Source organism: Mustelus asterias, chromosome 10 (genome assembly GCF_964213995.1).
Source record: "Mustelus asterias chromosome 10, sMusAst1.hap1.1, whole genome shotgun sequence".
NCBI classification, from domain to species: Eukaryota; Metazoa; Chordata; class Chondrichthyes; order Carcharhiniformes; family Triakidae; genus Mustelus; species Mustelus asterias.
In genome coordinates this window covers 59,781,853-59,797,818 of record NC_135810.1, presented here as the reverse complement: position 1 = coordinate 59,797,818, position 15,966 = coordinate 59,781,853, and the positions used below count along the sequence as shown (strand labels likewise).

The following is a 15,966-nucleotide window of genomic DNA, read 5'->3' as shown; positions in this document are numbered from 1 at the left end:
TGGAGAGAGAAACAAGAGTTAATGCTTCGCGTCTGTGTGACTCTTCAGAGCTGATGAGAGGTAGAAATGTAATGGGTTTGATACTGTTGAAGAGCGTGGGGTGTGTGGAACTAAATAAAAGAACAGGGACAAGTGGGAGCTCAGGAGAAATTTAACAAAGATGTCTTGGACACAAGACAATGAGTGCGGTAATGATGGTGTTAAAGTCTGAGGCATGTGCTAATAGTGGCATAAAGATCGGATGGGAATTCTCCCATCCCGCCCGTCATGGGAATCGTAGCAGGTGGGGGGAGGACCATGCAAAGGTCCATTGACCTTGGGCAGGATTCCCTGGTTTTGGGGCAAGTGGGCTGGAGGATCACATCCCAGATAGCAGAATAAGGGTCAGCACTCTGAAAGCAAAACATAACAAGTTAAGAATTTGGGAGAAAAGAATATCAGAATAGAGGACAAAGTTCATGGTCTGAAATTGTTGCGCTCAATGTTAAGTCCAGAAGGGTGTAAAGTGCCTAAACGGAAAATGAGGTGCTGTTTCTCCGGTTTGCATTGGTTTTCACTGGAACACTGTTACACAGGTGGAGGACAAAACCGTGGACGTGGGGAGTGATGGTGAATTGAAATGACAAGTGACAAAAAGGTCATGACTATGCTTGCGGGCTGAGCATTAACTCGGTTTCTCTTTCCAGATGTTACCAGACCTGCCGAGTTTTTCCAGTTTTAGTGTTCTGAAAGCGTCCACTTTAGAAATTGAGGGTGAAAACTCATCGCTTGAGAGAAGGTTGTTATGTGAATACATCTCCATTTTGAGGGTTGTATTTTTGGGCAGCATCTGTTTAAACATGGTTATGGCTGCCCCATTCCACCTAAATCACCAGTCTGGAGAAATTGGAACACTTGTACATTTTTCCCATCATGGCTGCATAAGAGGTCCAAATTTGCTTTAATTTCAATCCCATTAAACATGATTTCCATTGTTGTACCTTACACACAGATAACTTGAGGTGTACTTGAGTCATGTGCCAACTCAGCCAAGTTACCAATTCAAAGATTCTCATTGCCTGGATAATGTTTGCCTGTATCTCAGCTTTGTCTACATATTTCAGTGTTTTTATTGTTTTTGTGAGCTACAGAACCGTACTTCAAATGGCCAGAGGGAAGGACATTCTCATCACAGTATAGTTTCAGCAACACATATTTACTTATGTGATTCCCTAGTTTTCACTTGAGGATAACGGAAGAGTGCTGCATAATTGAATGAGGCCAACCCAATACTGTCTTCCTCCACAATTTGTATATGGACCCAGGGTTGAGTGACGAAAAGTGTGCCTTTATCACCTGCTACTCTTTTATTTCAAAAGCACATGTGCAATGACCTGCAACCCAGATCGACTTTCCAAATGCCACCGCCAATGACTATCAAAGTCAGTGAAGCTGTTAACTTCTACCATTGGTTCTCTCCAAGTTGGAACTGGGGATTTAAGCAATCGAAGTGGTAGCTGTGGTAACACTTTGACCTCTGAATCAGAAGTCCAGCTGTATGAATTTGACACTAAATGCAAGACTAACACTCGCTGAGGGTGTACTGCATTATTGAAGGTGCTATCTTTCAGATGTAATGTTAAACAGAGGCACTAACTGTCCTCTGCAGTGGATGTAAAAAAACCCATAACATTATTTTGATGAAGAGCAAGGGAGCTATCCCTGGTGTCCAGGCCAATATTCCTCAATCAGAATCACAAAATCAGATTACCTGGTCTTTATCGCGTTACTGTTTAAAGAGATTTGCTGTGTATACATTAGCCTCTGTGTTTCCTACATTACAACAGTGAATACATTTCAAAAATACTTAATTGGCTGTGATCATGAAAGGCATTTCCTTCCTTCAGCTATGATGTTGTTCAGACTGGTATTTGACAAGTCACCAGTAGCATCTTCAGAAGGTAACTAGAATGCAAAGCATTCATCTCTGTGAGGTTCCACCAAGAATTTATGTGCATTGAGAGGTTTACACTGTTCTAATAACTGTGCCACAGAAAAGATGTACATACAGTACAGAGGATGCAGAGACGTGCAGATAGAAAAGTAAAGCAAATGAGCTAGAAAAAAAACCCAAAGAAGCTTATGCATTACATTCTGGGGGAAAGGAAGGCATCTCATTCTTAAATGATGAGTATGTATAAAGTGAATTTAGTACTATATTAATGCAAGTCAGGCGAGTGGGTTCAGATGAAATACATTTATGTTAGCAAAAAGTAAAATTAAATAAATATTAGGAAGAATTAGGAGCATTCAAAATGCAGTTGAAATCAAGGTTGGGAGTTGAGAGTACCAGAAGGATGAGCTCTGATGGATAAGATGATTGATTAGTTTTTTGCCCTTGAGTGTTCTTGTGTTTGTACATTCTGTTCTCTAGTGGTTCATATAGTATATGCACTGCCCACTTTTGGAACTGAGCCATTTAGAACAACTGGTCCAGGATAAATTCCCTGCTTAATTAGCTTACCTCCACCGGGATGGCAGTACAGTGCTAAAATTGGCTTCAATGTACCTGGACTAAGGGGCAAGGGGCAAGAAGCTGCCATGGTTTCCTTTCATCATCCAGTGAGTCCTGAACGGACAAATGCATGAGTTTGTGGACATTGAATTAGGTGCCATTGTAATGTTTTCTGTGGTTGAATATATTCTCTGAATCTAGTTCATTAACATGCAGGCAGTTACTGGTTATGTGGTGAAAGCAACATTTTTACCCTAAAGTCTTTAGGAGAGGAGGTAGAATTTAATAAAAAGAACAGTACAGGTGGTCTCTGAAGTCTTAAAAGCAAATCATTTCTGCATTTCACACCTCCTTAAGGATATGTCCTTTCCTAAGATAACTATACTTTTCAATATCGCCTATGGTGTAAGTCCTTTTTACATCAGGATGCACATCCAGAACCAAAGGATGGCAGTTTCTGATGGCTGAGTCAGCTGATCAAAGGTGAGGCCGTCAGATATATTATCTAGGTGAGTTTCTTTCCTGTTTGGAAAGAATGAAAATGGAAAACAGCTAACGAGCATAGAAAGAGAAAATAGGAAAGAAATATTCAGATACATAGTCTTTGGTCTTTTAAAAATTCCCTTTCAAAGTTATTTGATGAGAAGCATCATTTATATCTCTCAGGGGATGAATGATCACAGTCAAAATGTGCCTGGTTGTGTGTATTGATAAAGCTAGATGGATCTTTTGTGGAGTTATCACCAGCATTGGTATCATGGGCAATGTGGCCTCCTCCTGTACTCTTGAGATTATTCTGCAGGAATCTTCACTGCGTTGAATGAGCAACTTTTGCCTCATGCTTTTGTTATGTTCATATACATGTTCAGTACAACATGTTTCAGCGATATCATAACAGGTCAGACTGAACTGGAACTATTATATTTATCAGGACCAAACAAAATCAGATTAATTGCAAATTTGCAGACCTTATTATTTTGTCCAGAGGCCTTGTCTATCCAGCAGAAGCTGGTTGCTACAAACATTACATTTTTCAGCCTAAACCATATTTAGTTGTGAAGACTGGTTATCAATATAGGCTGAATGCTTGCAATAACAGGTTTAACCCCGTGACTGCCTGTCTGTCATTTTCAGAGCCTTTTGTCCAATAGAGACTAGTATTTATTTTAGATTCCCAAGTATGGATAATTGGAATTTTCCAAAAGACATTGAGAAATCTGAACAATTATTTGCAAGACCAAACTTTCAAGATTATTGAAAAGAAGGCCGTTTTATATTTCTGGGTCTAATGGGTAAAATGCAAACATTTTAAGTAATTTTTCTCAAAGGGTATTATAATTGAAGACCCATGACAACAGTTTCATTAATTTGATATAATTCTACACTGAAGCTAACAATGATTCTGCCCAATTGCATACCTTGTGCCTTGTTTAGGGCAGCACACTGCATCAACTTAGCAAACATGAATCATCGTGCATAAATCAGTCACAGTTCCTTTTCATGATCTACTGAAAACATGCATTGTTGGTTCCTTGGCACCCAGTAGTAATCAGTGTGTGGAAAGCATTTTTATAGAAAATATCAAGGCTTCTGGTGTCTTCATTGAAACATGAACTTGGTAAAATGGTATTCTCCCCATCCCCCAATATTGCTTTCACAAAAGATGTTTTGATGGGGCATCTTTAGCTAATTAGATGATGTGGCTCTGCATTCCTACTGTACAACCATTGTGCCAAGAGGGACCGGGTGTAAGATCTTTGACTATAGTGTGATAAAGGAGGAAAGTAGAATGATAATTCCAGTACCAGTAAGTATTAAAAAGGTTATAGCGTGCAATATGTTTAGCCTATGAAGTTGGGAGTATGGGAATTCCTTCGACTGTTCCCACTGTGGATTGTGAATTCAATGAGGAAAGCTCATCAGGGACTGGAATCCTTATAAGCAAAGACATCTTATAAAATGTGTGTGCTTCCATCATTCAAACATTTTTATAAATCATGCCAGCTCTACCTGGGTATGACACATGGCAGCAGTTTTAGCCTTTCCAATTCACTACAGAGACAACACAGTACTATGCTGGACCTGATTTACAAACCTCTCAATGATTGGGGTTCCCCTTTTCGTAGCTGTGATGGTTACAAGACCATTAAGTTTCTATGCAGCAAGGTCCTTCCAGACGATCAAAGGGGACATCTGCAGATAAGCCAGTTTACCTTTTATGAATTAAATGATTGCTGCCATGTTTGCTCAGATAATTACTTTATCACTTTCTCAGTGGAAAGGAGATGGCAAATGGAGGAAGGCAGGCTCCCTGAGAAGTCTAGGAAGTTCTGAATGGAATCCACCTGACCATCAGATCAACCTTCATACCTGTGCACACATGAATGGACATGAATATTATTCCATGAATATTCAGATAGTTTCTAACCATAAGGATGTGATGAGACTGACCACAATCCTGGAGCTACTGTTGTACATTGGAACACTAAAACAACTATTCTGTTCTTGGGACTACCCGTTTATTGTTCTGGATTCGGCCAGCTTTTCCAATTATTAACATTGGCTACATGTGTAATTTTGCCAACTGACAAAGTGCAGGGGAATGATATGCCTGCAGTCACACATTTTTCTTTGATGCTGAAATATTTCCACTGATCTTGCTCCTTCCCAGACTCTTCTAGCTCTCTTAAGGAATATATCAGTTTTGTTTCTTTTCTCTGTACTGCCTTCATATTAGTGAGTTTTTATCCACTTTTTAAAATTAGATAACATTGCAGCACTGCATGACCTGATGATGATTCAGGAAGTGACAAGTATTGTAGCTTATTACACAATGGGCAATATTTTGCTGTCAAAATGATAGCACTGCTAATGGTGCTTGGTTTTATTTATGTACAAATATTACAGTAACTTCGGATGAGGGTGAATCTGCAATTATACACCAAAGCTATAAGATATGTGGTAGTCCACCATTTGTTTTGCAAAGATGGCATTTTGCTGCATGGCTTCCCCATTCTAATGTATTGAATTATGTGAAATTGCTCTACATGCTGTGATGAGAGATGTATTAATTTGTTGAGGTATTATGTTGATATCCTGTCAGGGTAAAGAAAGGTGTGTGTCCAGGGTTAATTACTCAGGGGGAAGGTTACTAGAGACAGTTTGTCTGTGAGGGCTAAGAGATGAAAGGTTGAAGGTGTTGATTGATGCATATGTAATGGGAGGTTTTGGTGAGTTTGAGTTATGGGTAAATAGTTTGGATCTAAAATTTGCATTATGAGATAAGTAGGAAACTTGTTTTTTTTTTTTAGCTGTTGAACTTAAAAAGTGAGTTGAGAAGTTACCAGGAACTTTGCATTTTACAAAGTTTTCATGAGTTAACTGGGGAAGATGCATTAAAATTTACTGGCCTGAAAGTAGAGGTGAAATAGAAGAGATGAAAAATGTTTGGAGAAGCTGAGGTCAAAGAGGGGTTTGAGAATAATGAAAGGATAAAAAGGTAGTTAAGGAAGGATGTTTAACTTGAGTTGTTGTGTCTGCGGGAGAAAGCCCTGAAACCGGCTTCTTTATCTGTTGATTGCTGTGAAAGTTTGAAATTGGAGGCAGCCCCCCAGTGTTAAGCCAGAAGAGTCTTTGTTTTTGAAAAACAGTTTGTTTCGGAACCTCGTTTTGGAATTCCGCATCAGAGTGGAAAATGTCTGAGAGCAACTCCTTGGGCGGGATTTTTACGGCCTCGCTCAAGCGAGACTGGAAATTCTCGCCCGAGGTCAACGGACATTTCCATTGTCCGCCCCTCACCTGCTCCAATTCCGTGGTGGGCGGGACAGTAGAATGCCAGCACTTGACTTGGGTAATATTACTGGACTTTTGTGGTTAAAAATCTATAAGGGGGTTGTTGCTAAGAAGGCAGTTTACTCATGAACTTTTGACGAAGCAGGGTTTTTTTTGCGGAATTGTAAGTCCTTCCCTGTCTCTCTTTTCCATGTATTTTCAGTATTTGTGTGGTTCCCACAAATGCCTCTTTATAGATAATACTCAAAAGACAAACTGTTTCCAAGTCTGCACTGGTGATAAAATAATTTGAAGCCATATGAAGAAATTGCAGTTGTGCACCTGCGATCTTCTGATGTACGCTGGCTTCAGGTGAGATAACATCCCATCAATGTGAACTCCAAAAAAAATACCCAATATCCCTCTCGCTCTTTCTAAGGTCAGGTTGTGCAGGAAAATGAGGCTGTAGCATATATCAGGCTGGAGCTAGGGGAGTGAATGTTATCAGAAAAGTGATGGGAAGGTTCTTTCTGGCCTGCTGTATCCTGTCCAAAAAACATTCCCAGCCAAGTCCAACTCAGAGCCATTTGTAATTAATTTTGCCCCCACTCCCTCAGATCTATTCGAAATGTCTTTCCCTACCCCATAGAATATGTATTTTTTTTGATAACTTATTAATGACCTCTTCATTTACAATCAAATGGTTACGAGCTGAATTTATTTCTGACTTATTCAATGCTGCTAAATCCATATTTGTTCCATGAAATAGATTCATTTAAGGACATTCTCGTTTATAAACAACCCAACATGTAAGGACTTCACTGTTTATATCTTGTCAAAGTGCCAGTTCTGTTCTGTGGGCGTGCAGCAATGTGTAAGTTTAAAGGTTTAATTGGAAGTACAAACCCTCTGAGATCTTTAAAAGGATCATTTTTGGAAATTAAACTTAAGATTGTAAATAGTACAATCCCATTTTTGATCACCATTTACTTATTTCTACAGTGAGAGTTTAGACTATCCTACATTGTTGCACTACTGTCCATTCCCCACTCCAGGTGGACATTGTAAAGGTTTACCTGCTATAAAAATAATAAATGAATATATGGAAGTATTCAATTAAAGTTCCCATTAAAATCCATTGAGATATAAGAATGCATAGCCTTCCCTTCATTTTTCTGCTGGTATGAAAGCAAACTTTTCCCTTTATTCCACATAATGATTACAGTTATATAATTGATTTTTAAAAAATCATTGGCTTTGGCTGCATAAGCTTCAAAGGAGTTTTTGATATCCAGTTATATTAATGAAGTCACATGTACATGTTTTTAACAAGAAAATCATGTGCTATCTTCTCTGAATAGCCCTATTAAGTAAACATATGTGACTGGAGACAAGATTGAACAATTGCTGCACTATTTCTTTTTGTATTCTTTTACAGTTTGAAATGGAAATCCAGCGAATCTCCGAAGCCCATGAGAACTTGATGAAGTCCACGACCAAACGAGAGACTCTAGATAAAGCCATGAGGAATAAATTGGAAGGAGAAATAAGAAGGTTGCATGACTTCAACAGGGACCTTAGAGGTAATACTTCAAGGGGGGAAACAAACAACTTCAAACCCAGTGCTTTGGTCTTCTCAAGTGTCTCCCTACACTGGAAGCAACAGAGTTAACATTTCAGTTTAATTACTTTTCACCAGAATGGAAGAAAATAGAAATGTAAGAGATTTTAAGTCACTGGGCTAAGGGTCTATGATGGGGATGGGGGAAAGGTAGGGTTAACCAACAAAAGATTTCTTGACATAAATGCCAAAGAGAGTGGAAACAGGTATCACAAAGCAAGCCAGAACCCATTATTTAAGAAAGGAGGGAGGGAGAAAGGTAAAGTCGCCATAGCCCATGATGGCCATAGGCTGCAGTCCCCTTTGAAGGAGAGAGCTGGCTGGTGGTGATTTAACCTGAGGATCACCACACCTCAGGTGAGGGGAAAAGTTGAGAAGACGAGGCTGACCTCAGCCGGTATGGGAATTGAAACCGCACTGTTGGCGAGAATGGGGAAAAAATAGGGAACAACAGACCTGTTAGTCTGACATCAGTAGTCAGGGAAATGCTAGACAACTGGAAACTTGAGAAATAATGGTAGGATTAGGCAGAAAAAATATGCTTTATGAAAGAGAAATCATATTTAACAGATCATATTTAACAAATCATATTTGAAGATATAACTGAGTAGATAGCACCTTCCAAGCCCATGACCACTAGCATCTAGAAGACCAAGGGAAGCAGATGCATGGAAACACCACCACCTGGAAGTTACCCTTCATGTCACATACCTTAACTTGGAAATACATCACCCCGTTCCTTCATCATCACTGGGTCAAAATTCTGGAATTCCCTGACAGCACTATGGGTGTACTACCCCAAATGGACAGCAGTGGTTTGTGAAGGCAGGTCACCACCACCTTCTGAAGGGCAACTAAGGAATGGGCAATAAATATTGGCCTAGTCACACCACTCACATCCCGTGAATGAATGAATAAATATTTTTTTAAATATGGGGGAACCAGTGGATGAAGTGTATTTGGATTTTCGGAAGCCTTCAATCAGGTCCCACAAGAGGTTAGTAAACAAAATTGGAGCACATGAGATACTCACATGGATTGGCTAACTGACAGAAAACAAGCCTAAGATAAACGGGTCATTCTCAGGTTGGCGGGCTGTGACTAGTGGGGCACCACAAGAATCAGTGCTTGGGTATCAGCTATTCACAATCTATCTATCGATTTGGATAAGGGAACCAAATGTAATATTTCCAAGTTTGCCAATTACACAAAACTATGTGGGAATGTGAGTTATGAAGAGGATGCAAAATGACTTAGTAGGATTTAGACAGGCCCACGGAATGGGCAAGAACATGGCAAATGGAGTATAATGTGAAAAAATGTGAAGTTATCCACTTTGGTAGGTAAAACAGAAATGCAGAGTATTTCGTATGAGATTGGGAAATGTTCCTGTCCAAAGGATGTCCTTGTTCACATGTCACTGAAAGCTAACATATGCAGGGGCAGCAAGAATTAGGAAGGCAAAAGGCCTTTATTGCAAGAAGATTTGAATAAAGGAGTAAAGATGGCTTGCTGCAATTATATAGAGACTTGGTGAGAGCATACCTGAAGTATTATGTGCAGCTTTGGTCACTTAACTAAGGAAGGATATACTTGTCATGGAGGGGATGCAACAAAGCTTCTCCAGACTGATCCCTGGGTTTATACTCTGAGAAGAGATTGAAGAGACAGTGTCTGTATTCTCTATAATTTTGAAGAATGAGAGATGATCTAATTGAAGTGTAAAATTTCTTTTATAGGGCTCAACAGAGTAGATGCAGGAAGGATGTTTCTCCTGGCTGGGATGGTTTTGAACCTGGGGATTCAGATTAAGGGGTAGTCTATGGTAGGATTGAGAGGAATTTCTATGGAATCTTTGGCATTCTGTACCCCTTAGGGCTGTGGAAGCTCAAGACAGATGGATAGATTACTAGATAGTAAAGACATCCAGGGATATGGGGATAGTGTGGTGAAAATGGTGTTGAGGTAGAAGATCAGTCATGATCTAGTTGAATGACAGAGCAGGTTCAATGGGCCAAGTGGCCTACTCCTCCCATTTCCTATGTTCCCTCTTTCAAAGATACTCATTGCTCAATCGAGGGACCCAGCTTGGGAAGCAGGAGGCCCCTGAAAGCCACCCACATCCTTGCCATTGACCTCCTCTTGTCCTGCAAACCCCATCCAGCCCTCACACCTGAGCACACACCTGAGCACACACCTTCTTGCTCATGAGTTCTTGTTTGTTGGGTAAAGCAAGGAAATGAGCTTTAGAAGGGTTAGGGCCTTAAGGTTTAGAAGGGTTAAGACTCCTTGCATGCCACTTGACAATGTTGCAGCTTGGTAATAGATTCCGCTATAAACATTGAATGTCTTGAGATTGTAGCAATCCACTGTACGTTATCATCTCATCTTCCTTTACCAACCTGTTTTCAGTTACTAGCATCCTACTTCTCCATCTCTCTCTGCCCGTCATTGTGTTTCTTAATGGTGGTTGCGCCTCTCTCCAGGTGCTGATTTTTGTTATAAGGAGAAAAAAACATTAGGAATGACATCTTATTGGTAACTGTGTTTTCATCCAGTTTCCCTGTATCCATACTATGGAAATATTGCTTTCAGGTGCAGGTTGCCTTCAGCCACCTCTCCTTACTCACATTTTGAGTCAGGCACAGGCGAATACACGGCAATACGGTGAGAAAGAGATGTGGATGTGGCTTCTTGAGAATATAAAGTTTGACGCTCACCTAGTCAATTATATTGAGGGAATGGTGAATATGCCTATCGGTTTTACAGGATTTTTCTTCATTTCTGCTATGCGTAGGGGATGGAACAATATCCTGTTGACATCTTGCCCGTTCACAGCACAAAAATGCCTTCTACATTGTTCTTGAGACCTAACAACCTCATCTGACAGAAATAATTCCGATTTATGTCACCTGAGGAAAGCAACTTCAAAACCTTGTGAAGAATGCTATCCGCCTACACTTTAGTCCCCCCCCCCCCCCATTTACAGCCATGTTTCCTCTTGGTGGTAGCAAGCAATTTCTGGGTACTTCAGTTAGCCTCGTGCTTCTTCTCATTACTATTTGTCTAATTGTTACATTCCATAAGGAGCCTTTGGAACTGTACATTATTTAATTCCTGGATCTACTGCAAGCCTATCTCAATTCTACCTCAATTACAGAAATTCTTTCATTCCTATGTGCAAGCATCAGCCTTTCAGCAATGTTATGGGCCAGTATGACAGGGTTAAAGAGGAGGGGTTGAATTTTAAAATGGATGCTTGACTAAGGCAGGTGATCACTGAGAAAAAATATTTTGAGATCTTCAGCCAGGACTGCCAGATAAGCAGCAGAGTTGACAACACCCGACCTGAGATGGATGGCACCTTAAAAATCCCTGCTGTCAGCTCAAGTTAGTTACATTGCCCTGTCTGAGTAAATCAGCCAGGATCTGGGATATAGTTGTGGAGGAGGCAGGGAGCCCGCTGCCGTTGCAGCACAAAAGTAACCTATCCCATTTTATATTGTGAGAAATGAATGATCAGATGTTGGCATCTCCATCATCTGGGAATCCTGTTCTACTGTCATATTGTCCATTGCAGTTTGTGACTAACTGTTCACCTACAACAGATATTTAAATTGGATTTTACAATATACAGTTGTTGACACCAGGAAACACTCGTATTGTCGAATATGAGCAAGTGGTTACCTTTTTACCCAGCATGGACTCTAGTATTCAAACAAACAACATAACTGTAAACAGATTTTAGTCCCATAGGTCACTTTTATTAAACCTTAATGGGTACAGGGATGTGACAGATTAGATACCAAACTATATTAATGTATCTACTTTGTGTTAGACTGACAGGAGAAATATTTCCTATAGTCTAAGAAGTTCAATTTATATTGTGTCATATTCCATGTATTTCACTTCCCACAGCACTCTTGCATTGAAATTTGGAGTACTGCATACAGTCTTGGTCTCCTTATTTATGGAAAGATGTAAATGCTTTAGGCACAGCTCAGAGAATGTTTACTAGACTAATACTGGGAATTAATGCATTGCCTTATGATGAAAGGTTAGACAGGCTAGGCTTATATCCACTGGAGTTTAGAAGAGTAAGAGATGAGTTGATTGAAACCTCTTAAGATCCTGAGAGGTTTTCACAGAGTGAATGCAGAGAGGATGTTTCTACTTGTGGGAGAATCTAGGGGTCATGGTTTAAAAATAAGGGGTCACTCATTTAAGACTGAGATGAGGAGAATTGTTTTCTCTGAGGTTTGTGAGTCTTTGGAACTCTTTTCCTCAAAAGACAGTGGAAGCAGAGTCTTTGAATATTTTTAAGCCGAGCTAGATGGATTCTTGATTAACGAGGGGGTGAAAGGCTGTCCGGGGTAGGCAGAAATGTGGAATTAGAGGTTACAATTAGATTATTGAATGGTGGAGCAGGCTTGAGGGGCCAAGTGGCCTACCCCTCTCCTAAATTGTGTGTATGTCTGTCTGTTTGAATCGGAGGGTTGTGGATTCAAGCCCAACTCAAGAAATTTGAGTACATAATCAAATCTGGCACTTCAGTGCAGTACTGAGGGAGTTCAGCACTATCTGACGTGCCATCTTTTGGATGAGATGATAAATTGAACCCTGTCTTCCACCTCTACTAGGGGTAAAGGTCCCATGACACTTTTGCAAAAAGAGCAGGAGGGTTCTACTGGTGTCCTGGCTAACAGTCATCCCTCAATCAAGACCATCTAAAACTTTATCTAGTTATGACCACTTTTCTGTTTGTGGGATTTTGCTATGTATAAATTGACTGCTGTCTTTCCTATATCAAAACTGCGACTACACTTATCTGTACTCTGAGACATCCTGAAGCTGTGAAAGGTACTTTGTCTCAGTCTGTCTTTCACATATGTCGCCAAGAGTAGGCAGGGTGGAAACAGAACTCTAGCCTCTTGGTAAAATGTTACTGAGGAGTTATTATCTGAAATTTAGCTTGAAAATCATTAGTCACTTGGATATTTTTGGATGTTGCATTGACAATCTGTAACAGTATTGTTTGGAAGTTTTAGGACAGGTAAAACCCCTTGTGTAAAACAATACTGAATTTGGTTCACCTAGGTCAGCTTATTATGTAACATCTTAGCATAAATTATATTTCAACGTATTCGAAGTAAGAGGATTTCCTGTTTCTTGTAGATCGTTTGGAGACTGCCAACAAGCAGCTGGCCAGCAAGGAGTATGATAGTACTGAAGATAGCATGACAACAGAGGGCCATTATACAATACAGAGTGAGTACTACAGACGACAATTCCTGGAACAAGTGTTGTGAAATAAGAGGGTGCTGATGTTACGTACAATAAAACAAAATTAAATTTAAAAATTATGAAAATCTGCTTTCACTGCAGAAAATGATGGCCTTTGGTAGGGTGGACTTCAACTAACTCAGAAAAGTGTGATTGCTTTTTTTAAGGTGAGTTGGGTAGTGTTTTCCTCTCTATTTGTAACAATATTGTAGGGTTAAATGGAGAGGCTGAACTGTTTGTTTCACAGCAATTTTCTTTTTAGAAAGGACAATTAATCCAGCATTTCCCTGAACAAAAGTATAAGGTTAAAATTCAGTCACTGCATTTCCAGAGGTTATTCCTTCTTTCCCTTAATCAAATTCAAGTTCCTTCTATTTTTCTCCTCTCTCAGTATTTTTCTCCTCATTTCTAGCTCGTTATGTCTGAAAGTATGTATCTTTTTTTTTCATATTGGAATGGAGGGACTTTGAATTCCTTTGAAGTTACTTTAATAATCTGCCTAATTTCTCTATAGTCTCAGCAGGATGCCAAGTTATTTATGCTGCCCAGATTGATGCAACTTTTGCAGTAAACAATTCTAAGGCAATGCCATTTTTGGCAATCTGCATTAGATCTTGTATTGTGTGCAAGTGAAGTCTTTAGAGTAGTGTAGTCAGCTGACCAGACAGTGATCTGGCGCATGTGATTTGGATGGAAGCACAATGGTTTTCAGCCTAGATATTTAGAACCAAAGAACTAAAGGAGCCAAGAGACAAGCAATAGTCCTTAGGCGGCAACTTTCAAACACCTGACCCCTACCATCTAGAAGGACCAGGGCAGCAGCCACATGGGAATACCACCACTTGGAAATTCCCCTCCAAGATATTCACCATCCTAACTTTAAAATATATCACTATTTCTTCACTGCTGATGGGTCAAAATCCTGGAACTCCCTCCCTATAAAAGATAGGAGCAGGAGGAGGCACACTCTCAGCACTGTGAGTGTACCGATACCACACAGACTGCCATAGTTCAAGAAAGCAGTTCACCACCACCTTTTCAAGGACAATTGGGAATGGGCAATGAATGCTGGCCTAGCCAGTGAAGCTCACATCGCTTGAATGAATAAAAACAAAAACATTTTGAAATGAGGGAAAATGTGTATGAACACATCCAGTCCCCAGACTGCCTGTCACCAAGGCCAACAGCAGGAATTCCCAATTCTCAGCCAAGGTGTTGGGATGGTGCCCTGCCTGAGAACAAGAGATTCTATTTATTTCAAAGGCACCATAAAAAGAAAGCCATATAGGCCACTCCCAATGCAATATTGATGGATGGCCATAGACTGGGGTTTCATTCTTTTTCAGCTAGAAATATTGTCCTTCTCTGAGCAGTGCCTTTAGATATATATATATATATTTTAAAAGAAACTATTCCAGCGGTTTCACAGCAAACCCATGTCATTGTATTCATGGCCAGGAGGGTTTTTACAGAAGTTCATTTGAAGCTGTTCAGAGAATGCGAGTCCCTCACTTCCTTTTTAGGGATGTAACCTGCTTGGCTTCTAATTGATTTACAAGCTCTGCCGTATCACTTAACGTGACCAATTGCAGTGTTTTCCATTACAAAATATGAAATTGCAGCAAAGTTAAAGGAATCGGATGCTTCAAATATTTCTGCAGTGACTTGCAACCATCTTATCCCTAGTTCATGAAAGTGCTCTATTGTATTTTATTCCTCGAACCTTCTAGCCCTTTATTCTTGCAACCAACATAGGAAAAAGGACATTGAAATTGCATAGCACATTTCACAACAGCACATAATCTCTAAATATGGGTATAGATATTCTACATGCTCTATTTTCAGCAGAATATCCCAGAAATGGCCAGAACTAGGGTGCCAGCAGAACTATATTGTGGCTAATTTTCCAATCCAGCTCACTGTGCTACTTGTCAATAGCAGGCAGTAAAGGGGAGGAAACTTTAGCCCTGTATGTCTTCTAGGTTGTGGCTTCAACTGGACACAGCAACATTTATTTTTAAAGGGGAAAGTGCATCTGGACTCGCATTTATATCTTTCCAAATTAAAGGGCCAGTTGAGTCTTTCCAGTTTACAGATTTAATTGTATAACCATCCACAACAGAAACTCAAGAACTGATAACCATGTCATGAATGGGGAGCAGCAAGAATTTGCTTTTACAAGTGGTAACACATGCTTAAGGCATGGAGCACTAAATACATTTTATAAATATTCTTCATCAGTTGTAGTAATGTCCCTAATTTCTGTCTTACCATTTTAATTTTTTACACAGCAAAACTATTAGTGAACATCTGTGAGAATTGCTTTGCACTCATAGTATACTGCTCAGATGTCTCATTTAATGTTTTCTAAAATCCGCACGTTACTTTTTTGTTTTCCAACATGGATTGCTTTGCTTTGGATTTTTTTCCTGATATCAAGTGATTAGAAACTTGATACAAGGTGTCAGGAGGAGAAACTTTGCATAAAAATACTCCACATTGAAAGGAAGCTGTAGTGTTGACTGCAGCTAATTAAAAATAAACAACATATTATGACACTACATTATGGTCTAGCCTAGACTCAGTTTACACCTTGAACCAAACATAGACCGTGATGTAATGTCACATATGTTTAAAAATAAATCAGATGCAACCATGCCAAATTAAGATTTTTCTTTAATTTGAACCATTTTTTCCCCTATGAAACTGGTAGAGTAGGAATTTATTGACCAAACATTTAGGACTTTTGATAACGAACAGTAAATCTGCCATTAGACCTGAATATGCTGAGTAAAGT

General features: G+C 39.7%; 1 protein-coding gene across 3 annotated transcripts in view; it reads left to right on the top strand.

Moving 5' to 3' along the window:
• amotl1 (angiomotin like 1) overlaps positions 1–15,966 on the top strand; it is a 133,877-nt gene that overhangs the window by 71,853 nt on the left and 46,058 nt on the right. For all 3 annotated transcript variants that reach the window (XM_078221791.1, XM_078221793.1, XM_078221792.1), the window contains 2 exons: positions 7,704–7,848; positions 13,062–13,154. In XM_078221791.1, the coding sequence (XP_078077917.1) occupies positions 7,704–7,848; positions 13,062–13,154 (238 nt within the window). The remainder of the gene's footprint in view (positions 1–7,703; positions 7,849–13,061; positions 13,155–15,966) is intronic.